This window comes from Tursiops truncatus, chromosome 1 (assembly GCF_011762595.2).
Source record: "Tursiops truncatus isolate mTurTru1 chromosome 1, mTurTru1.mat.Y, whole genome shotgun sequence".
Lineage (NCBI taxonomy): Eukaryota > Metazoa > Chordata > Mammalia > Artiodactyla > Delphinidae > Tursiops > Tursiops truncatus.
In genome coordinates this window covers 164,041,370-164,066,596 of record NC_047034.1, presented here as the reverse complement: position 1 = coordinate 164,066,596, position 25,227 = coordinate 164,041,370, and the positions used below count along the sequence as shown (strand labels likewise).

The 25,227-nt window shown below is 55.4% G+C and overlaps 1 protein-coding gene across 3 annotated transcripts; it reads left to right on the top strand.

Annotated features, from left to right (window-relative positions):
* The first annotated feature begins 850 nt into the window (after positions 1-850).
* On the top strand, positions 851-25,227 carry LDLRAP1 (low density lipoprotein receptor adaptor protein 1). 3 transcript variants are annotated; one of them, XM_033840785.2, is made up of 9 exons: positions 851-1,009; positions 9,429-9,571; positions 10,383-10,495; positions 12,806-12,920; positions 18,502-18,574; positions 18,946-19,032; positions 19,554-19,684; positions 21,369-21,400; positions 23,191-25,227. In XM_033840785.2, exons 1-9 carry the CDS (start codon positions 922-924, stop codon positions 23,333-23,335), a joined length of 927 nt encoding a protein of 308 aa, XP_033696676.1. In that variant the 5' UTR covers positions 851-921; the 3' UTR covers positions 23,336-25,227. The 3 variants fall into 3 exon arrangements, with proteins under 3 accessions (XP_033696676.1, XP_033696668.1, XP_033696677.1); XM_033840777.2 differs by having other exon boundaries at positions 21,366-21,400; XM_033840786.2 differs by having other exon boundaries at positions 887-1,013; positions 21,366-21,400.

Sequence of the window (25,227 nt, the reverse complement as noted above, 5' to 3'; positions counted from 1 at the left end):
CTTAGAACATCTGTGCTTGAGGAATTCTAGAATCCAGACTCCTCTTGAAGTGCCTCCTGTCAAGCAGGGCAGGCTCTGGGTCAAGGTCTGGTAGATTGGAAGGATCACCAGAGACAGGATCTCATCTCACTTTACAGATAAAGATTAAGACCCAGAGAGGGGAAGGATTTGCCTGAGGTCAGTCACACTGAAAGTCAGTGCTAGAACTAAGACTCCTTTCCCCACACCTCAGAGCATAACACCAAGGCCACACCACCTCTGAGGCTACTTGGGGAGTAGGGTGGGCAGGGAGCAGCCCAGAGTGCCCAGGTGGTGCCAGGGAGCAGGCTGAGTCTGTTGGGCGAGTAAAGTGCCCAACGGGTCTTGCTAAGGCAAACTTTATACTCCGGCCCTGTTCCCAGCAAAATTCTACCACCGTCAGCTCTTTCCAAGTCTCCCACTGCGATGGGCATCACCTTCCTCTTGTACAAGCCCATTCTCTCCCGTCCTCAGTCTCCCCATCTGTAAAATGGTCTCCAAGTAACTTTCAGCTGTCTAGAAATCCTAGGCCAGCGCCTCCCGCGGCGGGAGAAGCGGCTCTCGGACCCTCAGCCTCCTACCTGGTGGGAAATAAGGGGTTTGGGGAGATAGAGGAAAAGAGAGGGCGTCGAGGGCTTTCGGCTCGCTGCCTCAGGGGCGCCCTTTGTCTGGACAGCCTTGGGCAACTGGGGCAGAGACCGGGCGAGGCGGGGCCGGGGGCGGAGCCTGGCCAGCCCTCGCCCCGCCCCGGCGGACGTCGGCGCGGAGCTCGCGCGGGGGAGGGGAGGAGCGCGGAGCCCGTGAGCCACCCGGCCCCGGCGGAAAGTTTTCCCTGACGGAGTTTTGGCTGCGGCGGCGGCGGCGGCGGCGGCGGCGGCGGCGGCGGCGGCGGCCCGAGCGGCTATGGACGCACTCAAGTCCGCCGGGCGGGCGCTGATCAGGAGCCCCAGCCTCGCCAAGCAGAGCTGGGGGGGCGGCGGCCGGCACCGGAGTGAGTGCGTGCGCGACCACCGGGGCCCGGCGGGGGCCGGGCGGGGGTCGGGGCGCACGGACGCCCCTCCTCAGAGTCCCGGGACGGGGTGGGGGGAGAGGCAGGGCCTGAGTCGCGCCCTGCGGTCCGGAGCGACCTTACGCGGCCCTGCGGGATTCGGGGTCGCCGAGGGTCAAGCTGCGTTCCTACTCCCGTCCCCATTCTGTGCGGCTGGGGAGGAAGGGCAGAAGCTGGGGGAAGAAACCGGAGCTCGGGGTCCCCAGGTGCGGGCTGCAGTCGGAGGGAGGTTGCAGGTCAGAGGAAGAGACTTGCGCGACCCCAGCACGTCCCCTCTTTGGACAGCCAGGGGAGGCAGAAGCTCAGCGTCGGTACCCGGGGGAGGGAGCAGGGGGCAGGGGCTTGGGAAGATACCCCCATCCCGCACCCCAGCACTCTGGCCCCGAGGTCAGCGGCCGGCGGGAGCCCCCTTGCCCCCTTCCCCCACCACGAGGTTACCTTTTGACTCCCGGGCGCCCAGAAGCCGACTCAGTGTGAGCCCGGGTTTGCAGGTACCTACTTGAAGTTGGGGGCGAGGCTCAACCTGGGGTCTCGGGAGGTACCTACCACACACCGGCCCATCTAGACCTCGTTGTCCCCTCCTCTGGCTGGGTCCAGGTGCCACGGCCGGCCTCCTGGCTATTTTTGAAACCTGTTTGTTTCTCGCACCTCCCCGCTTGAACTTCCGATGTCCCTGGGCGCCCGGGCGAATGGCAGACTCTGCCGCCACCTCTCCCAGGGGCGTCTGGGAGCCTGAGAGGAACCTCATCCGGCTCCCCCTCCTCTCCCTGTCTCCAGTTACTCTCAGGGAACCCGTCACCTGGCACCCTCCCCTGAGGCCTGAGAAACCCAGCCCTTTTCACAAGGAGAGACGGAGGGGCTTGTCTGGGGTCACTCAAGCCTTCCTGGTAGATATGGAGCCGAAGGCAGGACTCCTGCACACTGCTCCCCATGCCCCAACCGCCTGGGACCCTGGCCTCTCCAGGCACCAGGAAGCCGCTGTCAGTACAGTCACACCCCACCCCCTTCCCTCTTGGCCTTCCAGGGCTCCGCCAGGGGAGCCCTAGTTCGCTAGGCCCAGGAGAGGCCCAGGAGTGCCAGCGTGTCTGGGCCTAGGGAGCCTGCCCTGCCCCGCCTCTTGCCCGGCTGTGTGGTTCCAGCTGTGCCTGCCTCCTAAACCAAGACAAGACTGGCATTGGGAACGTGGGCTGGTGTCTACTGGTGGGGGTGGGGTCAGAGACCATTAGGACTGGACTAGCCAGGGATGCACCCGTCTCCCACATTTATGGACTCCCAAAATAGCTCCTTTAAATATTTGTGGGATTTGATCAGGACTGAGAATGATGGCCTGTTCCAGTGGGGGAACCCTGCAGTTTTCTCTAGGGATAAGGGAGGGGGGTAGGGCTCTGGGCAAGGGAAGGAAACTCAGGAGCCCCCCTTCCCTTGGTATCCTTCACTCGATATGGGGAAGGGTGAGAGTTAGCCACCTTGGATGGTGGAAAAGAGTTTCTCCTGCCTGCTCTGATGTTGGACAAGTCACTTTTCCTTTCTGAACCTCAGTTTCCTCATCCGCAAAATGGACATAACAGTTCTAACCCGGTAGGGATGTTGAGAAGGTTGTTGACAGTAACACTTCCTTCTGGCACCTAACTGGTGGTTTCCTTCTCCCCCATTCCCCTTCCTGCTGCCTGTCATGTGGACCTTCAACATAATACTTAGTGTGGTGGAAAGAGTTTTGGGGGCTCAGAGGCTGTCTACGTCTGTGGAGGAAAGAAGAGGAAAGAAGAGCCTTCCAATTAGGCAGACCCCAGTAAGCCCAGAGTGCCATCCTGGAGCCTTCTAGACCCAGAATAAGCGAGGTCGAATCCCCACCTGTCCCTGGTTATTAAGTCAGTTTTCTGATCTGTAAACTGTTAATAACAGGAGTACCCACCACAGATTTTTTTGGGGGGGGTGCAGGTTAACTGAAATCATGTTTTGCCTGGCATAGAGAAAGAGTTCAGTAAATGGTAACTACTGCTTTGTCCCTCTACCTTTCACATAGTGTTTTTGCCTCCATTAGTGCATTTGCTCCTCAGAGGTGACAGAGCAGGGATTCCTATCAGATTCATTTCTCAGATGAAGGAGGCTGAGGCTCAGGGAAGTGGAGTCACTGGCCCCGACATGGCCACAAGTAGAGAGGGAAGCCATGCGGTGTGTCTGGGGTGGAAGTGCTGGGGCAGCCTGGCCTGTGGTGGTGTCCCAGCCAGGCCTTGGACCCAACCCTCAAGAAGGTCTGAGCCCTGTGCTTGAGTTTTGGGGCCAGGCTGAAGCCACTGGAGTTAAGGTTAGATTTTTTTTTTTAATGTTTAATTTTTATTTATTTATATTTTCTTATTAGTCACCCATTTTATACACATCAGTGTGTACAAGGTTAGATTTGATACCCGCTGTTGGCTGTGACTTGCTCCTCACCCCTCAAGGCCCTCAGCTGGGATCAGCGTGATCATTGTTTTATTTGCAGAGAAACTGGAGCCCAGAGAAGGACTTGCCTGAGGTCCCAGAGCAAAGCCAGCGGCAGACAGCTTTCTTTGCCCTGAACCTCATGGCTCCCTGTCTCCCAGTTAGTGCTGACTTTGAAGGAGGGCTCTCTCCTTCTCCCACACGTGGCTTTTCCCCCCACCTCTTTGGAAACCATAAATATTCTGTCTCAGTCCCTGCCCTGGGTTTTCCTTTCGTCCAGCTGCCTGGAAGGGTGGTTCACCCTGGCCCCTCCGTACGCTTATTTCCAAGAGGAGTCCGTCTGACCCTCGGGCTCCTCCACGGGTTGTCAGAGAACTCCATGAGAATGGGTAAAAACAAAGCTGGTTTCAACAAAGCTGGTTCATGGTGGTAGGCGGGGGACGGAAGATCTATTCATCCTTATTTATAATGAAAAATATAAATAAAGCCCAAACCGTAATATGTATTGAGCACTGACTGTGTGTCGGGCACTGTTAGAGGTGTCGGCGAGTCTGGGGAATGCGTCCATCTCTCTTCGGATAGCGCCAGCCCTCTGGGGGAGGAGGTAGACAGCATGACCAGGGTGCAGATAAGTGGGGTGCTTGTGGGTAGTGGTGACGCCAAGAGGAGAACGATAAAGCGGGTGAGGAAATGATGGGTGGTGTCTTTGTTTGGGTTCTTCTAGAAGCAGATGCTGAGATAGGGATCTGAGTAAAGTCACTTATTTGGGAAGAGATCCCAGGAAATGTTTGTAGGAGAAGCAAGAAGGGAAAGGAGTCCAAAGAGTGGACAACATGAAGCCAGTTTCCATTGTGGGCGGCTGGGATGCCACCTGTGGGGAGCTCTGGAGCAGTTACTCCATTTGAGGGGCAGTTCCTGTCAGTGGTGGGAGGGGGCTGCTGGGAACAGGAGCTCTTACTGCCCCAGCCCCCATGGGCATCTGAGTCTCCGGCAGCCAGAGAGTGGCGTGTCAGGTGGCGTGTGTGGAAATGGTCCCACCGAGGAGATAAAGGTGGGGCACTGAGAGTGTCAGTGCAGGGGGTCAGGGAAGGCCTCTCGGAGAAGGTGTGGAACACACATATGAATACAGTACAAGGAGGGAGGAATCTGGGAACAGCATTCCAGCCAGAGGGAACAGCAAGTGCAAGGGACATTTAACTGGAGGCTGGGACGCTGCTTCTCAAAGGTCTGGCGGCAGAGGGAGGGGTGTGTGGCTTGAAGGAGTCAGGTCACCCACTGCCCACTGAAAGTGAGCCAGACGCTCCTTTCAGGCAGCCTCCAGGACAGGATACCCGTTCTTCTTGGATGACCCCGAGCCTGGCCCTGCTCATGGGAAGGGGCTTGGTGGGCTGCAGGAGAGGGCAGAGAGCACAGCTATGGATTCAAGGCCCAGCACTGTGGATTGAGTCATGGCCAGACACCTCTGAGTGTCTTCATCTGTGAAATGGGAGTCCTACTATGTCCTTGACTCTTCTCATAAAGTACTGCAAATGGCTGTGTACACATGAAAGCTCTTTGCACTTGACCCTTGGTAATGACACAACACTCACACTTGGTATCTACCAGGTACCGTTCTAAGCCTACCTTGTGTATACTAATTTCATCCTCACAGCAACCCCACAGGGTGGGTACAGTTGTTGTCCCCATTTTTAAATGACGAAACCAAGGACCAGGGAGGTAGAGTGACTATGAACCCCACAGCCCGTCTCCAGACCTCATCATTTTAACCTTGACAGCATATTTTTTTCTTACAGTATAAGTAGGTACTTAGGAATGGTAGCTGCTGCTATTATCTTTTTTTTTTTTTTTTTTTTTTTGGCCGTGCCCCACAGCTTGCAGGATCTTATTTCCCTGACCAGGGATTGAACCTGGACCCCCGCAGTGAAAGTGCCGAGTCCTAAACACTGGACCGCAGGGAATTACCTTTTTGAAATTATTATTTTCTTTTGATAGTCTTAACAACTTCTCCAGTTTGCCTAGCACTTTTCACATGCTGAACCTTTTTCTGATGATGCTCCTGCAGGCCTGAGCCCATTTGTCAGATAAGGAGACTGTGGCCTAGAGAAGCAGCCACACTCCAGGTCACAGCAGAGCTTGGGTCCTCTTTTGAGGTGTCACTCTGTGGCTTCTGAGGCCATATCCCCACCAGGCCGGAGGAGGCTGGAGGCCAGGACCCCTGCTGGAGGTTCCCCCCTGGCCCATGGGTTTGGCTGCAGCTCTGATGTTCCAGGCACCAGCCAGGCTGGGTCTCCCAGGGCAGCAGAAGGGGCACAAGGGCACAAGAGCTCTGACGCCTGGGCAGGGGCCCGCTTAATAAGGAAAGAGTACATGTTTGCAACTACAAGTTAGACTGGGCCTATGGTCCATCCATCCCCAGCTAATTCTGACAGCAGGTCATCTGTAAAATCGTAAAGTTAAAATAGTGCAGTCATTACCCACGACCGGGCCAAAAATAACGAGGACAGGAACAGCGCTGTGGACTCAGGCCTGTATTTGCCTGGGGGCCTCCAGGAGCTCTTCCTGAAACCCTGGGCTCCTCCTGGGAAGGAGCACATGGCCTCCAGCCTATCTGAGGTGGCTGGATGGTGACCGGGCCGGTGTGGCAGTGAACCCTACCTCTGTCTTTATTGAGTGCTCTTTGGTTCCGGTTTCTTCAGGGAGGGAGTGGGGTGTGAGAGAACTTATACCTCACTGAAGAGATGAATCATGCCCAGAAGTATGGGCGCGGAGGCAGGGTTCCCTGGAGGGGCAGGAGGATCTCTGCTGGGCCTGGGAGGGGCAGGGAGAAGTAGAATGAGACAGCAGCAACATTGAGCGGGGATGCCCCTTCTCCATACTAGCTCCTGGGGGAGGCAGACATGCGTGGCAGTCCTTCAAGAGGAAAACACACAGCAGGCAGCAGCTTGGTGGTTGTGATATGGCTGTGGGAGGAAGAGAAGGAGATCCATACTCAGGAGGGGCAGAGAAACCCCTGACAGCAGGGACAGGCCCCAGGAGGCAAAACCATGGGTGGGGCCCTGTGCTAAGCACATTACATTTTATTGGCTCATTATCTCATCAAAGGGTCACCACAGCCCTGTGAGCTGGAGACTTTTGCTTCTCCCACTTTATAGAAGAGAGAGCTGAGGCTCAGGGAAATTAACTTGCTCAGGCTCACTCAGTGGATTCGAGGATTAAGGCCCGTGCTCTTAACCACTAGGCAATACTGCCTCAAAGAAGGCCTTCCTGGAGGAGGCTGGGTGCGAGGGGTTTCAATCAAGCAAAGGGAAGGGCATTTCTGGTAGAGGGAGCTCCTTGAGCAAAGGCACAGAAGTGGGAAAGTAAATGTAACGTCATGGGAAGAAGCTGTGTCTAATTGGATCGTCTGCTGTGTGCGTGCCTGCATGTGTGTGCGTGTGCTTGCGTGCAGGGATATTGGGGGGGAGACGAGGCTGGGCAACCTCTAATTTCGCAACAGTCCTTGTGGGAGTTGCCTGTAGTGCTTTGGGAGCTGGGGTCCCTCTGATTGCTGTGTGACCTTGCACAAGTCCCATCCTTCTCTGGGCCTCAGTTTTATCGTCTGTCAAGTGAGGAGGTTGGGCAGAGGGTCTCTGAGGCTGATGAGTGGCAACCAGTCTACCAGGGCTCTGTTCCAGGAGGCCATAGAAGAGGGGAAGGGTCAGGCCAGGGAAGGAGGATTGCAGAAAAATGCCGAGTATTTCAGAGGTCAGGGGGGACTGGGGAATGTTTTGACAGCAAAGAGGTCGTCTGTGACCTTGGCAAGCTTTGGCCCTTTTGGAATGGAGGGAGCGGAAGTGGATTTGGAGAGGGGCCAGGAAAGGGCTGAGCTGGCGGAAATGGGAGAGAGAAGACATGAAAATGGGGAGAGGAAGGATGTTTGCTGTGGGGCAGGGATGGGTAATGAGATGAACAAGGCCACCCCTGATGGATTGGTATTGCCAGCCAGGAGCCTTTTATTGAGAAACAGTCCGAAGCCTTTAAATCAGAGGGAATAGGGCTGCAGTTGATTAGCAATGTCTGCCAAGGACACAGGCGACAGGCGTGGCAGCACATAGTCTGCCGCCCTTGCTTAGATGAATATGGAGTTGAAAGTGGTGGTCCAGGCATCTCCATACAGAGAGGAAGCCTCAGGAATTAAGAATTATGGGGGGAAATACCTCTGGCTCTAGGAACTTCTCCATGACCTTTTGCTAAACTGAGGGTAGTTTGCCTCATGGCAAGATAGCGTTTACCTGATGGTTAGGAACTTGGGCTTTAAGTGTCAAATAGACAAATAATTTGGCAAATTACTTGTCCTTTGAGCCTCAGTTTCCTCCTCTGTGAAATGGGAATGAAAGAATGCCAGCTTGCAAGGTAGCTGTGAGTGTTAGAGGTAATGGTAAGAGCTGCTGCTTTGTTGTTACTGTAGCTCTGTTTTGCCCTGATGGTGGCAATATTCTTGGTTTCTTTGAGAGCAACGCCCATGTCTGAGTTGCTCCAGGGTTCCCATCACCAAACCCAGGACTGGGACACCTCGGGGACTTTCTGATTCTCTTTGGAGGATCAAATGAAATAGACTCATGGTTGATGGGACAGAGGATGGGGTCACTTTGGGGTCTTCTCAGTGGGGGTTGGCTTCATGTGGGGTGGAGGCCTAAGGGCAGAGGCTGGAGGGCAGTGGTCCAGGGTCCAGAGCTGAGGATGGGGTTGGGGCGTTGCAGGCCTGAAAGCCTTGGGGTTGTCTGGGTTCCTTCACTCAGGAATGCCAGCTGCATGCCAGGCTCTGGATGACAGGTTAACAAATTCCTCCTCACCTGGGTCTCAGTTTGGGAGACGAGGTACTCCTGTGAATTCTTGTATGACCCCTCCCACAGTGAAGACCACACTTCCCCTCCTGTCCCTCTGCCTGCTCAGGGCCCTCTCTCATGTGGGTGGGGTGAAATGGAGGCCTCTTTCCAACTCTCCCTCCTGGTCTGTTTCACCACCCAGTGAGCCAGGCTCATCCCCTCATTTCCCAACCTTCCTGACCTCAGTCGTGATCAGAGCTTTCAGAGGACCCTTCCCATGTGTCCTGCTGTGTGCCGTTGCTGTAGCCCAGGCATTATTAGTCTCAAAGAGGAGAGGGGCCTTCCCCAAGACCATGCAGGTGGGGGGAAGCAGAGCTGGGATTCGAACCCAGGTCTTCCGGATTCAGTGGCCTTCCTATGATGGTTTTTGAGCAGTCACCTGCCCCTTTCCCCACTAAGCCTTACCCCACGCCCACCCTCCTTGGGCTGCTGTCTCTTTCCTGGTCTCCCTCCTCCCTACCTTTTGGTCTCTGTGGCTGTGCAGATGGAGGAAAGCAGGCCAGACTGGGGCCATGGGAACCACCCAGTTTTGAATTGTGACTCCAACCCTTTACTCATTGTATGCGGCCTTTGTCTGACGACTTCACCTCTCTGAGCCTCAGTTTCCTAATCCGTAAAGTGGGAATAATACCCATCTCACCGGATTGCGTTGAAGATTCAATAAGAAAATGGCATGGTTTGCCCTCAGCAAGTGTTAACATTGAAGTTAAGAGTCTGGGCTTCGGATCTGAAAATAAGAGTTTGATTCTTGGCTATTGCACTTGCTGGCTCTGTGGACTTGGTCATGTGATTTCGCCTCCCTGGGCCTCCGTGTCTTTGTCTGTAAATGGGTATGATAAAAGTGTCTGCCTCATAGGTCCTCATGAGGATCAATGAGAAGATTTTATGTAACGCTTCTTACCATGGTGCCTGGTACGTACTAGAAAATGTTATTCCTTTATTAAAGATAAAAGTAATGATAGATGGGGGGACCCCAATGTCCCTGCTGGGTCTTCCTAGGAGACGGGGGCTGCAGACGCTGCCGCTGTGGTGGGCCCTGCCCAGCGGGGTCTGAGCGCCTGTCCTCCTGTGCCCAGAGCTGCCCGAGAACTGGACAGACACTCGGGAGACGCTGCTCGAGGGCATGCTCTTCAGCCTCAAGTACCTGGGCATGACGCTGGTGGAGCAGCCCAAGGGTGAGGAGCTGTCAGCCGCCGCCGTCAAGAGGATCGTGGCCACGGTGAGCCCAGTCAGGGTGGGGTGTGGGAGCACGAGGAAGGGGTAGCGCCTTCTGGGGCTTGGGGGGTCAGCACCCATCCCCTGCATATCACCCTGACTGAACGTGTTGCAGCTGCCCTGCCCCCGCGTCCCCCCGCGTCCAGCTTAGAGGGTCGAGAGGGCGGCCGTTGGGCTGGCAGGGTCCGGCCAGTGTCCTCCTCTCCAGCTGCTGTGGCCGTGGCCTCTCTAAGCCTCCCCTCCCTCAGCTCAGGCCGAGGGTTGGTAGCTTCGTGCCAGGGAGGGATAGTGGGAGGGCTGCTGGCACCCAGCCACCTGCCCTGTGGCCTGAGGGACTGGATTTCCTCCCCAGCTCTGAGTGAGCGCGTGCCCTATGAGTTCGCCTCTCTTGGTGGTCTCGGCCCCCTCTGCTCAGGCCCTGGCAGGTACAGTGGGTGGAGCGTGGAGTCCCCATCCTGCTGGGCTGTGATAGCGCGTTCAGCCCTCAAAGTCTGAGGTCCCTCCTAGCTGTGTGTCCTTGGGCAACTCCCTTAACCCCTCTGAGTCTGGTTTCTCCTGAGGCAAGTCCCTGCCGCCTGTGAGGATGACTCGAGGTCCCGTACTTGGCAGACAGCAGGTACTCAGTGAGTGACATTTGTCCCTATTTTTATTAGAAGAAGGTGTTGGCTGAATTGTCTTCCCCATCATGTCTGCCGGTCACCTAAGGTGAGGCCTCCCGTGGGCCTCGCATCTGGGGCTTAGAGCAGCTGGGTGTAGCCCACGAGGGTGGGTCCCAAGTGGGTAGGTAGGCTCCTCTGACCCACGTCTGCCCCAAGGCCAAGGCCAGTGGGAAGAAGCTGCAGAAGGTGACTCTCAAGGTGTCGCCACGGGGGATCATCCTGACCGACAACATCACCAACCAGCTCATTGAGAACGTGTCCATTTACAGGTACGCTCAGCATTGCCCACATTCAGTCTGCTGCTCGGGGCAGTGGATGGAGTGCTTTGTCTGAATCCAGACCCTACCACTTCCTATCTGGGTGACCTGGGGGCCTTAGTTCCCTCATCTGTGTGCGCGGTTGGAAGCAGGTCCCGCCCGGTGTGCGGTTATGAAGCCCTGGATGCCCCGCGCCTGGCTCACAGTGAGCGTGTGGCTAATGGCAGTTGCTGCTGCCATTATCACTAGTTGCAGCCGGCCTGGGACACCCCTGCCCCCCACCCCACCCCCAAGTGTGCTGCTGAGTCAGGCTTGGAGCAGAGAGCTGCACAGTCACTGCCTTTTTCGCTGGGAATGCAGCAGCTCAGCTCTGGACATCTGGCCAGGTGTCCAGGGAGGTCTCAGGCAGAGTCTGAGGCCAGAGTGTAGATGATCTCTGTAGAGGGTGGGCGCTGTTCACAGGGCAACAGGCCCGGCCCTTGGAGCCTCAGGCTGTCCCCGCCTCTCTCTTAGCTGGTCAGTTGTAAAATTTCAGAGCTGGAAGAGACAGGCAGCTCAGGTCCATTTTCCAGGTGGGGTAGCTGAGACCCAGAGAGGGAATTGCCCAAGGCCACGTGGTGAGATAGTGGCCGAGCTACGCCCAGGACACCGAGGCCAGAGTTCTGTCAGGCCTCTCGTCCCTGCACTCTCTTGCCTTGTCTCCGAGCAGGTGGCTCAGCTGGCCGGAGCAAAGCCAGTACTGGGGTTGGGGGGTGGTGGTGGGAGGGTGGATGTGTGTTGAGGGCGTGGTTTTAGAGTTTCTAGCTGGTGTCCAAGTACCTGCTCTGCTGAGGTCTGTGCCGGGTGAGCAATCAGACCCAGCCCCTGCCTTCAAGGAGCTTCCAGTCTAGGAGGGGATGGAGCAGAGGACATGGGAGATAGAGTATAAGTGTTTCCCAAGAGGGCAGAGAAGGAGAGGCCTGCCTGGGGAAGCTTGGGAGGGCCTCTCACGGGAGGAGGCGCCTTGCTGGGGCTTGAAAAATAGGATCTAGTTGAGTGACACCGAAGACCCAGGGCATTGAGGACAGGAGGCTGGATCCCCTGGGTTGGAGAAGAGGCAGTTGGGAACCTGGCACCCCCTCCTGCCCATCTGGGGGTTTTAAGTGGTGATGATCCCTTTGTCAATGCCTGTGATTGAAACTGGGGCCGCATGAGGTGAGGGCGTCTGCTGAGCTGTCCCACCCCTGGGCTGCCAGCTCCTCTTCTGATTGGGATTCCCAGGATGACTGGAGACAGCGGGGAGGGATCAGACAAGGGGGGAGAAGGTGTTTCAAGAGGAGGGAGCTGCTGTGTCTCCCTCCTACGCCCCGGCCCTACTCCCAGCTCCTTTTCCCCTGGCCACAGCTCCAAGAGAAGCTGTCATTAGTCTCAGTCACCCTGGGAGAGATGGGCCTGTAACTCATCTGACCTGTGCGCAAGGGTGTGATCAAAGGGAGGGCAGGTGGGGGACACTCAGGTGAAGGGCATTGTGGGCAGGGTAGTGTCCTGCCCCCCTTTCCAGCTGGTTAGCACAAACTCTTAAGAGGCAGCATGGCAGTGGTTATGGCCTCCGGAAACTAGCCTGGTGGTCTGAGACTCTTAGCCTTAGTATTCTCACCTGAAAAGTGGGGATAGTACTAGAACGCATCTCAGAGGGCAGTGAGGTGATATCTAGAACATTGCCTGGTGTACAGTAAGGGCTCACCTACTACTATTTAGGGATGTGGCTCAGTAGAGGGGGGATGTGCCCTTCCTCCAGTCTTTTTTTTTTTTTTAATTTATTTATTTTTGGCTGTGTTGGGTCTTCATTGCTGCATGTGGGCTTTCTCTAGTTGCAGTGAGCGGAAGCTACTCTTCATTGTGGTGCGCGGGCTTCCCATTGCGGTGGCTTCTCTTGTTGCGGAGCACGGGCTCTAGGCACACGGGCTCAGTAGTTGTGGCTCGTGGGCTGTAGAGCGCGGGCTCAGTTGTTGTGGCACACGGGCTTAGTTGCTCCGCGGCATGTGGGATCTTCCCGGACCAGGGCTTGAACCTGTGTCCCCGGCATTGGCAGGCGTATTCTTAACCACTGTGCCACCAGGGAAGCCCTTCCTCCAGTCTTTACCACCACTCCTTCTTGCCTAGCCTGGGTTTCCCCACTCTCCCGCACCCCATGGATGGCCCAGGATGCTAGGCCCAGAGTCCCACCCTGGTGGAGTGGGATGGCAGGCTTTCTGGAACTCAGGGGAGATGCTCTAAGGGGCTTTCGGGATGCAGTCAGGCCCCTGTGCCGGAGTCTGGTGACACTTGCCACTTGCCTTTCAGAATCTCCTACTGCACAGCAGACAAGATGCATGACAAAGTGTTTGCGTACATCGCACAGAGCCAGCACAACGAGAATCTTGAGTGCCACGCTTTCCTCTGCACCAAGCGGAAGATGGTCAGTGGGGAGAGGCTGGGCTTGCGCAGGCTCTAGCCTCGCCTTGGCAGCCCTGCCTTGGGGGCCCTGACTGGGGGGAAGGCAGGACCCAAAGGTGACATCAGTTAAAGAAAGTCTGAAGTCCCTGGGAACCTCAAGTGGGTGCTGAGAGCTGAGGGCACCGTGTAGGGCTACAGTCGGGTGGGCCACCTGTCAGGATGGGCTGCCCTCGGCTGGCCTGTGGGCAGCGACAAGCCCTCGTTCCCAGTGAGTGCCCTGAGCTGCTTCCTCTCTATAATGTGATTTGATGGATTTGAGATCTGGGGTGGGGGTGGGGGGGGCCTCCTGTCACTATAAGGTGCAGGGCCTTATAGGGATTAGTCTCTAGAGACTGGTGATCAGAGGTGCCCAGTGTGAAAGGCAAAGGTGAGGGCCCTCAGAGGACCCGGCTCGCTGTGGCCGGAGAAGGGAGGGAAATGGCCATATTTTGGTACCTACTCTGTGCCTGTTTCAGTGGTAATCTTTAAGGTACCGTCTCATTTCTCCTCGGAACAACTCTGCAAGGTGGGCGCTGTAACTGCGTTCATTGTTTTTATTTTTATTTGTTTTTTATTTTTTGTTAAATTTTTTTTTATTTTTATTTTTTTGCGGTACGCGGGCCTCTCACTGTTGTGGCCTCTCCCACTGCGGAGCACAGGCTCCGGATGCACAGGCTCAGCGGCCATGGCTCACGGGCCCAGCCGCTCCGCAGCATGTGGGATCTTCCCAGACCGGGGCATGAACCCGTGTCCCCTGCATCGGCAGGCGGACTCTCAACCACTGCGCCACCAGGGAAGCCCTTATTTTTATTTTTTATGAGGAAACAGCCTCACAGAGGTCAGCTCTCTTGCTGAAGATGATGTAGCTAACTGTCATCTAGCAGAGGGTGCCGTTAGCTAGCAGAGGGTCTAAACCCACGTTTCTTCTCTCCCTGCATGGCTGTGAGGAGCCAGGAGTCCCTCACCCCATTTCCAGGATGCCCTGACACATCTAGCTGGGACGAGCTGGACCTCAGTGGTCTCTGGGCTTTTGTCTTGAACTTCGTGGCAAGCAGCTGGAGGGAGTCAGCCTTTGGCATTGAAGTTTTTGTTTCTGAGGCCCCCGAGATCTGAGCATCCGCCCTGTAAGGAGGTTCCCGACATTTATTGATTTAGTATTGGCCTCTGTTAACCTCTGTGTGCGAAGCCCAGAGCCCCAGTTCCTGGGCCCTGTGGTCCTTGTAGCCAAGGAGACAGGATCCGTTCCCCTCCCCATGTCATCAAGGACATATCCAGGACATCACAGTCTGAAAGTGACGCCTGCCCCGCCCAGGCTTTCTGCTACCCTTCAGGGCCCTCTTCTCCAACTTCAGAGCCAGTGGAGCATCTTCCAGTCTCCCTCTCTGCTCTGTCATCACATTGCTATTTCTGACTCTCACCCTCCTGCCTCCCTCTCATAAGGTCCTTTGTGATTGGGCCCGCTGGGTAATCCAGGATAATCCCCCATCTCAAAGTCCTTAACTTAATCACATCTGCAAAGTTCCTTTTGACATGTATAGTAACATTCACAGGTTCTAGGGATCAGAATGTGGACATCTTACCGGGGATGGGGTGGGGTGGGGTGGAGGGAGTACGATTCAGCCTACCACAGGTCTTGTGGGAGGAGCACTGTAGGAGGAGACAGACCAGGGGCCTGATCCTCTGTGACTGTGGATAAGACCCTGACCTTCTTTGGGCTGCATGCCATCAGCAGAATGAGGAGGTCACCTCAATGACCTCCAGGATTGTTCTGAAAGGTCTCAGTTTCTTTTGTGCACCTTGTTTCTTTCCTGCAGACTCGATGTCGCCAGCCACTCACCCGGGGCCTCATGATGCCCTAGGTCCCTGAGCTGCGGTGGCTTCTCCCGTGACAGCCTTGTTCCCACAGAACAAGCTCATTATGTCCCCATTGTTTGTCTCTTCCTCCCCACTGACCAGAGCAGGCACCGGGCAGGGGCAGCTGGCCCTCAGCCATTGCTGCAGTGCAGGGGCTCCCAACATGTAGAGGCTTCCTCTGGGGTGGGGAGGTCGGGGGTAAAAGAAAGTGGATGCTGGCCCAGCGGCTAAGGGAGCCTGGCCTTGGGCCAGAGGACTTTAGACAGGCTTGAACAAAACCCGTCTACCCCAGGCCAAGAGGTCAGGTACTGGGGACACAGCCAGCCTGCTTGGTGCTGACAGCAGAGCCGCCGGGCAGAGGGACGGGCTCCTGCTGGACACCCAGGGCCCAGACTCTTCGCTTTTGGCCCGTTCTCATCTGCATCAGGAGCGGCTGGATATTGGCTTGTCCATCTCCAGCCTCTCCCACCTGGCCTCCCCGTTTCAGGGAGCCCTGGGGAGGTCCCTTGGAGAGACAGCCCAGCCCAGGGCGGTGTCAGTAGACCACCTGATGTGTGTGGTGTCCTTGTGGCTCCCAAGGCCTCAGCTGAGCCCAAGCTGCCAGTGTGTTACGGCCTTGTGGTCTGGCCACGTTGGAGACCTTGAGACTCTCAGGGCGGAGTGGACGTCTCTGAGGAGGAGGCAGGAGGTGAAATGGGCGCCTCAGTGCACATCTCCACATCCCGCCTGCTGGCAGGTCCCTCCACGTGCTTGCTGCTGCCTGTCCCAGGCTGAGCTCTGTGTCGGGCACTGGGGACCCAGGGTGGCCGTGAAGATGCGAACCAGGCAACGGGAGAGAAGAGCCGGGATTCAGTAATGGGCATACAGGGAGCTTGGTTCTCAGGCGGAGGTTATCAAGTCACTCTGGAGGTGGCACATGAAGAGTTCTCAGAGGAGACATTTTGAGGTGGGCTTTGAAGGATGAGTAGTGAGTAGGAGTTTGCCAGGCCAAGCAAAATGGGGCAGGGTGGTGAGAGGGTGGGTGCACTCCAGCACAGGAATCGGCACGTGCAAAGACACAGAGGTGCAAAGTGAAGTGGTATGATTGGGGGTTGGGGATTCAGATGTCACCAGAGCCTGGGTGGATGGCTAGGTAGAGTCAGCCTCAGGGGAGCCTTGAATTTGCACGCTGACGTAGCCCTCAGTCGTTCTGGCCAAGGGCCCAGAGCCTCCACATCCCCACCCTTCCTTGCTGGGCTGCCTGAATGAGCAAGAAGCCTAGGACCCACCCAGATCGAGGGGCAAATGGGTCCCTTTCTGGATCACCCACCAGTTCAGCTCAGCTCAGGCAGCCCAACCGCCTGGCCTCTCTTTCCCTGTGGCTTCTATTGGGCATGGCCAGGATAAGGTTCTGTACAAAGAAGTGTTTCCATCTGCCCACCTGGGAGCCCTCAGCCAGCACTTCAGCCTCTGGGCTCTGAAGTGAAGGTGCCGTTGCTGGCATCGGTGGGGAGCCCAGGGTTGCGGTACAGGTGGGCTCCCTAATTCCACCTGGGGTCGGGCGCGGCAGGGCTATTCTCCCTCCCAGGCCACTGGCATTCCTCAGGTCATCCTTTTGTGCAGTGATTTATGCTTCTGGGCAGCAGGGCTGTACAGGGCACCTGGCCCGACTTGGTTTGAGAACCTGGTTGGGGTCCTGGATTCCGGGGTCCTGGCCCAGGTCTGCAGCCCTAAGCTAGACCTGGTCCCCGTGAGAAGCTAACAGCCTGGTTACCCAGAACAAGACAGGGACATCAAAAACTGGGCAAGGCAGTACCTGGTCAGGGTAATAAGACAGACCCAGAGGCCAGAGGCACTCAGGAGGGGCAGGCTCCTGGCCTGCGGAGTCAAGGAGGGCTTTTCGGTGGGCAGGCCTGAGCAATCCTTCCATCGCTAGTGCCTAGATTCCTGCAGTCGCCCAGGAAAACGGGGCCCACCCCCTCCCAGTCTCTGCCCAGCCTGGGCTTTCAGCCACCTGCATGCATCTGCATCTTGAGTTATATTGGGTTTAACTTGCAGCTCAGGACTTCGGGGTGAAAGGGTGGGGATGTATGCAAATGAACAAGCAGATTTATGCAAAAACAGTGTCAGGCTTGTGCCCTCAGCTTTCCTGGAGGCAAAAATAATGGCGTTCCCATCTCCCTGCCACACTGGGTGACCAGCCCTTGCTTGGGTGTATAGTGATCTGACTCTGGCTGGTAATTAGCCCATATATTTATTTCATGGGCAATTCTCAATGGTAACTGGGTCTATTAAACTTGATCCAGACGTGACAGCTTAAATTGTAAACAGCTGTGAAGAGTTTCATACTTAATTACCATATTTAAGTTTTGCCATAAAGCGCCCGTACTTCCATCAAAAATGTAAATGACAGAGACATTCAAATGAGATTTTATACTTCGTGAAATTTAATTGGCATGGATCAGTCAGCTTGTTTAGGGATTTTAAATTTTAAAAAAGTTTTAAAGGCAGTAGCCACAGATTCATTTCTCAATTAAATTGAGTTGTCTGGCGGAGGCGAAGGGAGTGGGGCCGAGGCGGGTTAGGCCTGAACGTGTCGTACTCTTGAAAGAGTCTGGCGGCTTTCTTCCCCAGGCCGAGCTTGCAGAGGACGCTACATGTCGCTTCCGGCTACAGTTGCGAGCTCTGGGACTTCCACTCCCAGAAGCTGAGCTGATTAACTCTGAACTGGAATCAGAGAGGAAAGGGCTGAGTTGAAGGTGGGCTAAGGGTAGGTCCTGGCTGGAGTGTAAGGCCTCAGGAGACCTGACCCTGGGCAAATGCAATTCAGCCACCATCCTAGACACCCCTGGAGGGCTCTGGGAATCAGGGGTGTTCAGAGTCGATGCTTGCCTTCAGGGAGCACCCAGGTGGGGTGACACAGGCATGTGAGCTGGTGACGCTTTCATATGCGTGACACCAGAGAGAGGTAGGCAGGGCTGTGGAAGCCCAGTGCCTGTGACGTGACATGACGTGACGTGAGAGAGGTGGTGACATTTGAGTTGGGTTTGAAGGAGTAGATGGGAGTCCCCCAGGGGTTGAGGGACAAGGTGTGGCCCTTCTTTACAGGTGGGTTATGGCACTGGATGGTTTTAGTCTTCTGCCCTGGGCCCTCATTGACATATTGCGCCTGCCAGGAAATGTAGAAGCCTCCTCCTGCCTCTCTGGCATTCAGTTATAAGCCCCTCTGGCCCAGCATAGTAGTAACCAGAGTCTAACCTTTGCCTCTGCAGCTGTGGCTCATTCAGGCAGTGGCGGGGCCCTTTCCAACTCTGGCTTTTCTGTTCTCTCATTTTAAGGACTAAGTTACTGTGTGCAGTCCTCAGGTAAGTAGAGAGGACTTCTCGGAGGAAATAAGCCTCACAGTTACTTGCATTTAGGGGAACTCAAAGGCGAAGGAAAAAAGTAGAGGTGAATAGCCATTGCCAAGGTGGGGACTGGAGTACCCGTGGGAATCTTGGCTGGGCTCCACGTAGTGAAGAGGGGGCCCAGCTGCCTGGGGAAGGTGTGACCTCATTACCTCAGCTTTGGTGGTGTGGGAGGGGCCAGGACTCTGCCTCCACCAATCAGGCATTCCAGAGCCTGGGACAGCCACGGTGGGCCTGGCCTGGAGTCCCTGGGCCTCCAGTTGAGACTTGCGTTTACCTGCCTAACACTGTACCCCTCCCCCGACCCCACTTCCTGTTTTTCAGGCCCAGGCTGTCACCCTCACAGTAGCCCAGGCCTTCAAAGTCGCTTTTGAGTTTTGGCAGGTATCCAAGGAAGGTGAGTCTTGTTTGCGGACGTGGTGGGTGGGGTGTACAGGGGCGTTGAAGGCGACCAGCAGAGCAGTCGGGGCGGGGAGGATGGTAAAGGCTCTGGAGTCAGGCCTGGACTGGTCGTCCGCTTCACCGCCTATCTGGTTTGTGGCTTTGCACAGGCCCCTCAGTTTCCCCATCTGAAGAATTGGGAGCAGTTGTCTCCCTCCCCCAGGGTCCTTGTGAGGATTAAGTGAAACATGCAGAGTTCCTTTTCTCCATTCTGGAGACCTAACACCTGCCCCCTGAGATTGGCCACAGCCTACCCCTTGCCCAGTGATGGCTAGGGATGGAGTGCTGGGGTCGGGGGCTCCAACGCGCTGTGCCTTGGTCCCACAGAGAAGGAGAAGAGGGAGAAAACCAGCCAAGACGGAGGGGACATCCTGGCGGGGGGCCGCCGAGACAGCACCCCTTCGCTGAAGAGCCGTGAGTCTTGGGCGGGGGAGGGGCTGCATGGCATGGGACCCTTCATCCAGAGGGCCCCCCTCCCTCCTGGGCTGGGGTAAACTCCTGGGTTTTTATCTTTGTTTTGGTGTTAAATAAATAATGCTTGTTTATTATAGAGAAATTAGCAAATGCAGGTAAAGGGGGAAAATTACTTGTTTTGGTGCATGTTCCTCCAGATATGTCCCTGTACAGGTATATAAATCTGTGTATACCTCTCCCTATACACTTTACATCTTGTTGTGTGATCTCTTAAAAAACCTAATACCTGTTGTGAATATGGGTTTCAGCCTAAACCATGAGTGGGAGAGAGCTTCCCACCCTGTGGGCAGCTGTCCAGCTGCTTCGGGAGGTGCAAGGTGGGGCTCTGGGTGGTCTGGGTGGAAAGGGCTGGAAAGGCCATGCCCAAGGAGGGAGTCGGGACCAGGGTAGCCCAGGAGGCTCCAGGATGGGGCTGGGAGACAGGAACCTCCTCTCCTCCTGATGCACCTGACCCCTCATAGTGGTCGCCACCGGGAACCTGCTGGACCTGGAAGAGACAGCCAAGGCCCCACTGTCCACGGTCAGTGCTAACACCGCTAACATGGACGAGGCACTGCGACCTCAAGCCTTAAACAGCAGCAGCGTTGTCTGGGTGAGTGGTCGTGTGGCCTGGGGACCCCCCAGGATCCAGTGAGCCTTGGCCTGATCCCTGGATGAGGCCTAAGGCAGCTCCAAGGTGCAGACCCTGCAGCCCGTGACTTGCAGGCCTCCAGGAGGGCCTGACCCAGCCCAGCAGCCAGACCCAGGGTAGGGGATGAACAATGTCCCCTTTGAACCTAGGGCTGCGTCCCCAGCAGCCTTGGCTCCCGGCACAGCTGTCTCCTCACAATGTCTGGCCTCTTGGCCTGAGCATCCATGGCTCTGCCCACTGCAGGACCAACCAAAGGCCCCCTTGTTCTCGGCATGGGCACTTCGCTCCTGAAGCCTCTCGGCCCCCTGAACGAGGAGCCTGAGACTCAGGCAGGCAGCCTGGCCCTTGACTCACTCTGTGACCCGGGGCAAGCACTCTGACCTCTCTCTGTCTCAGCTTTTTCACTTCTTTAGTGATGATGATGACCTCTGCCTGCAGAATCTCCCAGAGGAACATAATTTTTTAATTTAAAAAATTAGAAATTTTTTTCATTTGGAAATAATTTCAGACTGATAAAAAATTACAGAAATGGTACAAAGAATTCCTGTTCCTCTTCATACAGATTCCTCAACTGTTAACATCTTACATAACCACGTTACAAAGATCAAAATTGTTAACATTTATGCAACGCTTATATAATCTACAGACCTGATTCACATTTCTCCACTTGTCCCTCCAATGTCCTTTTTCTAGTCCAGGATCTATTGCAGAATGACATGTTACTTTACTTGTCATGTCTCTTTTTTTTTTTTTTTTTTACGTTTTTGCAAAATCTTTTTTTTAAATCTGTATTAGAGTATAATGGCTTTACACTGTTGTTTTAGTTTCTGCTGTACAACAAAGTGAATCAGCCACATGTATACATATATCCCCATATCCCCTCCTTCTTGCATCTCCCTCCCACCCTCCCTATCCCACCGCTCTAGGTTGTCACAAAGCATCAAGCTGATCTCCCTGTGCTATGCACGTCTCTTTAATTTTAAAAATCTGGAACATTGATGGACTTGAAAAACCTATCAAATCCCATTGCCTGTTGGGGGCCACCCAGTGTCCCCCAAGCAGGCACTGCGAGCCTGTTGTCTGCAGTCTGGGAACCAGCCTTGCCACCTGCCCGTCCTCCCGGAGGCTGTGGAGGGAGCCTTGCCCATTGTTTTCCCACCTAGGCTGTGGCATTCCTGCCATCAGCTATCCCTTGTGAGCTTGGAATTTGGGCTCAGCTTCTGAAAGTGGATGAAAGCTAGAAAACCTTCTTCCCATCCTCCCTCTTGGAATTTGAAAGCTGTAGAGGTCGTCCGGTCCAACCCCCTCATTTTGTGGAAGGAAAAGCTGAGTCTCAAAGAGGAGCAGTGACTTGCCTAAGGTGTTGCTGAGTCGTGGCAGAGCTGGGAATTGAACCCCCAGGTCTTTAGGCACCTAGGTGCCCTTTCTCCTGTCCCACATCCCAGGTTTGGGTCCCTGTGCTGAGATGCTGGTGGCAGTAGCCAGGTGGGAGACCTGCCTGTGCCTGTTCCTCTAGGCGCCCACCAGACTCCTACGCTTGTGTGCCACGTCCCTATAGCTTACCCAGGGCTGGGACAAGCCCCGGCTGCGAGCACGGGCTCCCCCTCTGAGGGTTCTTATCTCCTGCTTTGTTTTCCCCAAGGAGCTGGATGATGGCCTGGATGAAGCATTTTCAAGGTAACGTTAGGTGGGCTCCTGGTGCTGGGGGAGGAGGCCTGGCCCTTGGGGGTTGGTCTCCAGGGCCCTTTGCCATGTCTGAGAATGTGAACTCTGACCTTCCCCAGAGCAAAAATCTCAACTCAGATACCTCCAGGGGTGGGGAGCTCACTATCTGGCTAGGTCTGCCAGAAAGTTCTTGCTGTTGAATCAAAAGCTATTCCTGGTGACCGCTCTACCACAGGTTGAGCTGAACTGAACACACTACAGCTCAGGTTGGCTTCCTCTTCCTACACCTGGTGTAGCCTTCAAAAATGGGCTTTTCTGCAGGCTTTGTTCCTTCCAGAGGTTTTGCATTTATGGAAAGGGGCAGGGAGAAGGCAGTGGTTTTTTTTTTGGTTTTTTTTGGTTTTTTTTTTGCAGTACGCGGGCCTCTCACTGTTGTGGCCTCTCCCGTTGCGGAGCACAGGCTCCGGACACGCAGGCTCAGCGGCCATGGCTCACGGGCCCAGCCGCTCCACGGCATGTGGGATCTTCCCAGACCGGGGCACGAACCCGTGTCCCCTGCATCGGCAGGCAGGCTCTCAACCACTGCGCCACCAGGGAAGCTCAAAGGCAGTGTTTAATTAAGCCCATGGAGCATTACGTAGAGGAGGGATGTGAGTCCCATTAGGAGATATTTGGTCTAACCAGAGGCTGGTGGCATTTCCCCCTTTTCCAGGGGCCATCTCTGTCCATGGCTGCCTTCAGCTTGGGGACACGCCACCAAGAAGGCTGGCTGAGGAGAGGCCTGGGCAGCTCAGGCTTCCGAGCACTGGGGCCTGGTCAGCCAGGCCTTCCTTTCTCCCTTGGGACCCTCAGCAGCCCCCCCCCTACAGCCCTCCCCCGCTTCCCCATCCCCTTCCTGCCAGAACCAGTGGAAACCTCTCGGTGCAGCCCAGGTCGGGGGAGCGGTGTGTGTGGCCCCTTCATGATTCTTTTTACCATCTTCCCAGCTTCTCTGGCTGACTACAACCCCCTTGTTTGAAGGAAATCTTTCATTCACTTTTTCCAGATTACTAAATTGTCTTGTGCCCTTAATGAACAACTTGGAAAATCAGCAAAGCGTTAAACAGGAAATAACACTATCCCATAATCCCACAGCCCTGACTTTGAGGCTTAATTCACGCTAATCCTATACATATACATTTTTTTGCATTGATCAGCTCATCATATTTGCATTTGGGGATCCTGATTTTCACTTACTGCTGGTGTATCAGGAGCATTTCTCCAGGCTGTTAAAAACTCCTTGTAAACACCTCATTCACTGACTGCCTCATGTTCTTTTAAGGACATGGGCCGTAATTTATTTAACTCTCCCTATTCTTGGTACGTTCAATTGTGCCCCTTTTTGAATTTACTTTGTGAACAGCACTGTGTTGAACATAGTTAAAGCCAGTGGTCTTCCATGGTTGCCCCAGGCTCGCTCTCACGCATGCCCCTCTCTGCGCTGGCAGCGCTGCCCTTTCTCCTCTTTCCTGGCATTTCCTGATGGAGCTGTGGACGGTGTGGGTGCCCCAGCCTCTCCGTGGTGGGAACGCCACTGCCTGCCCCACAGTTTTCTGAGCCCCTTGACCCTCAAGGGTAGGCTCTCTGGTTAGAGGCGCCACCTCTACTGACATCCGGGTCTTGCTTCTTTGGCCATGTGTCCTGCCGTTTTCCCACCCACGTCCTCTCACTTCTGACCCTGGTGCTGGCCAGGCTGGACCAGCTCCTCGGGGCCCCGCCAGCCCCTTGCCTGGGCCCCCGGCTCACACAGCTCTGCCTTCCAGGCTTGCCCAATCTCGGACGAACCCTCAGGTCCTGGACACTGGACTGACAGCACAGGACATTCACTACGCCCAGTGCCTCTCGCCTGTCGACTGGGACAAGCCTGACAGCGGTGGCGCCGAGCCGGATGACCTCTTCAACTTCTGAGGCCTGGGGCTGGCGGGACACGTGACAAACCAAAGCCACCCACGTCGGGGGCGGGGGCCAGCTCCAGGACCCCCAGCCAGTGTCCTTCAGTCGGCAGCGCTGTCAGTCTGCAGATGAGAGCTGCAACCAGTCAAGCAGAGGGAAGGAGAGATTCTTTTTTAACCCAGTTCTTTCTCTGAGAACTGAAAGATGCCTTGAATATTTATTCAGTGACTCCTGGTTCAACTCAGAAGCTGGTTGTGCATCAGGCGCGAGCGCAGTGTTATAACCAGCTTTCTGCCCTCTCTTGAGCGAGCTCTGCTCCACTGTGGGTGTCAGGATGGTGGCCAAAGCATTTCTTGTCCCTTCTCTTCAAGGGCCCAGATTTCCCTGGAGGTGCCCTTGCTCCTTACTGAAAGTAGTCGGATCGTTCATTTCTGTCATCCTTTGAGCACAGGAAGGCGACACAGCCGCGGGAGGAGACTGTGACATCCAGCCCGCCTTCCGTGGGGGGCCCAGCGGGCCGGGGCTTGGGCTCCTGGCCCTGGGGGCTCTCAGAGACAGAGGGGCAGCCCCTGACCAAAGACAACACGTGGCAGGCACTTTAAAGCACACACAGCAGGTGTGGCCCCCAGCTCCTCGACGGTGCTGCGTTGCGTAGAACTTTCTTTCTGCCCTTCTTCCGAGAGACGAGGCCCAAAGTCCCCGGCGGTGCTTGGAACCGGTGTAACTGGCTGCCCTGGACTCCCAGAGTCTGCCTGCGGCGGTGGGGTCATCTGTGTGACCGCCTCCTGCAGAGCTCCCATCCCGCCCTTCCCCCTCCACGTGGATGAAGTTTTCCCGCGCCGCTCTTTGGTCTGAGCCCCACCTCCCCGTACTTCCTGAGATAGTGCGTGAAACCTAACACCTAGATTTGTTTGCGAATGTTTGGTTGCCAGTTTCTAGATGAGGAAACTGAGACCACGCGCGTGGAAGGGGTAGAGTCAGGAGTAGAACCCAGATCTGGTGCCAAAGCTGCCTTCTCACCCACACCTCTCACAACTCGCACCTCCTTTTTTCTAGCTTTGTTGTCCTCCCAGGAACCAAAAAGCCCCAGCTATTTTCTGACCAAAATGTGTTTCATAACAAACCATCTGGTGCCTTTACTCACGTAACTGGCATGAGCCTGTGTGCCCTGCTAGCTGTCTCGCTGTTGATTTCTGTGGAAATGGAAGTGTTTGAAGTCTGCTAATTCAGAGGGTGAAACAGAACCAAACTTCATAAGCATCACGCTGTTCCTTCCTGATGCTCCGACCCCAGGTCGGGGACGTACCAGCAGCAACCTGCCTTCAGAGTCTCCCCTCCTCTCCTTTCACCCCCATGGGGCTCCCAGCAAAGCCGCCAGCACCTTCTTCATCCTCGGGTGCCTCCCAGGCCTGGCTTTACCAAGCTTAAGTCTCTGGTGATAGTCGGAGCAGGTTTCACCAGCCCAGGAAACACACCGTTTCTTAGAATCTACGTATCTAACTAAGCATCTGAATCAAAACACAGAGACAGGAGTGCCTGGGTGAGAGGTGGGGTGGGATTGCCTTTATCAAAATGTAAAGATAACTTCCGTTCCCTGGCCCAGCTCCTGCACCCCCGCTGCCCACCCCAGATCTCCTTGGTATCGGCCCCTGTATTTGTCGTGAGGCAGCAGGGCTTGGACCTGACACAGGCCACCCTTGGCACGAGGGTCCAGGAGACCTGAGAAAGGCTGTGCTGTGTTTGTGTGAGTCTCCATGGGGCCTTCATCTGGTCTCTGGCCAACAGTGGTCAGTGTGCTCCCCTTGTGTCTACAAATAAGTTTTGTTGTGCTTTACTTTGTGTTGCTGTAAAGGAAGTTCTAATGAGGAAAAAAATAAGTAATAAATGTTCTCTTTTTGAAATACAAA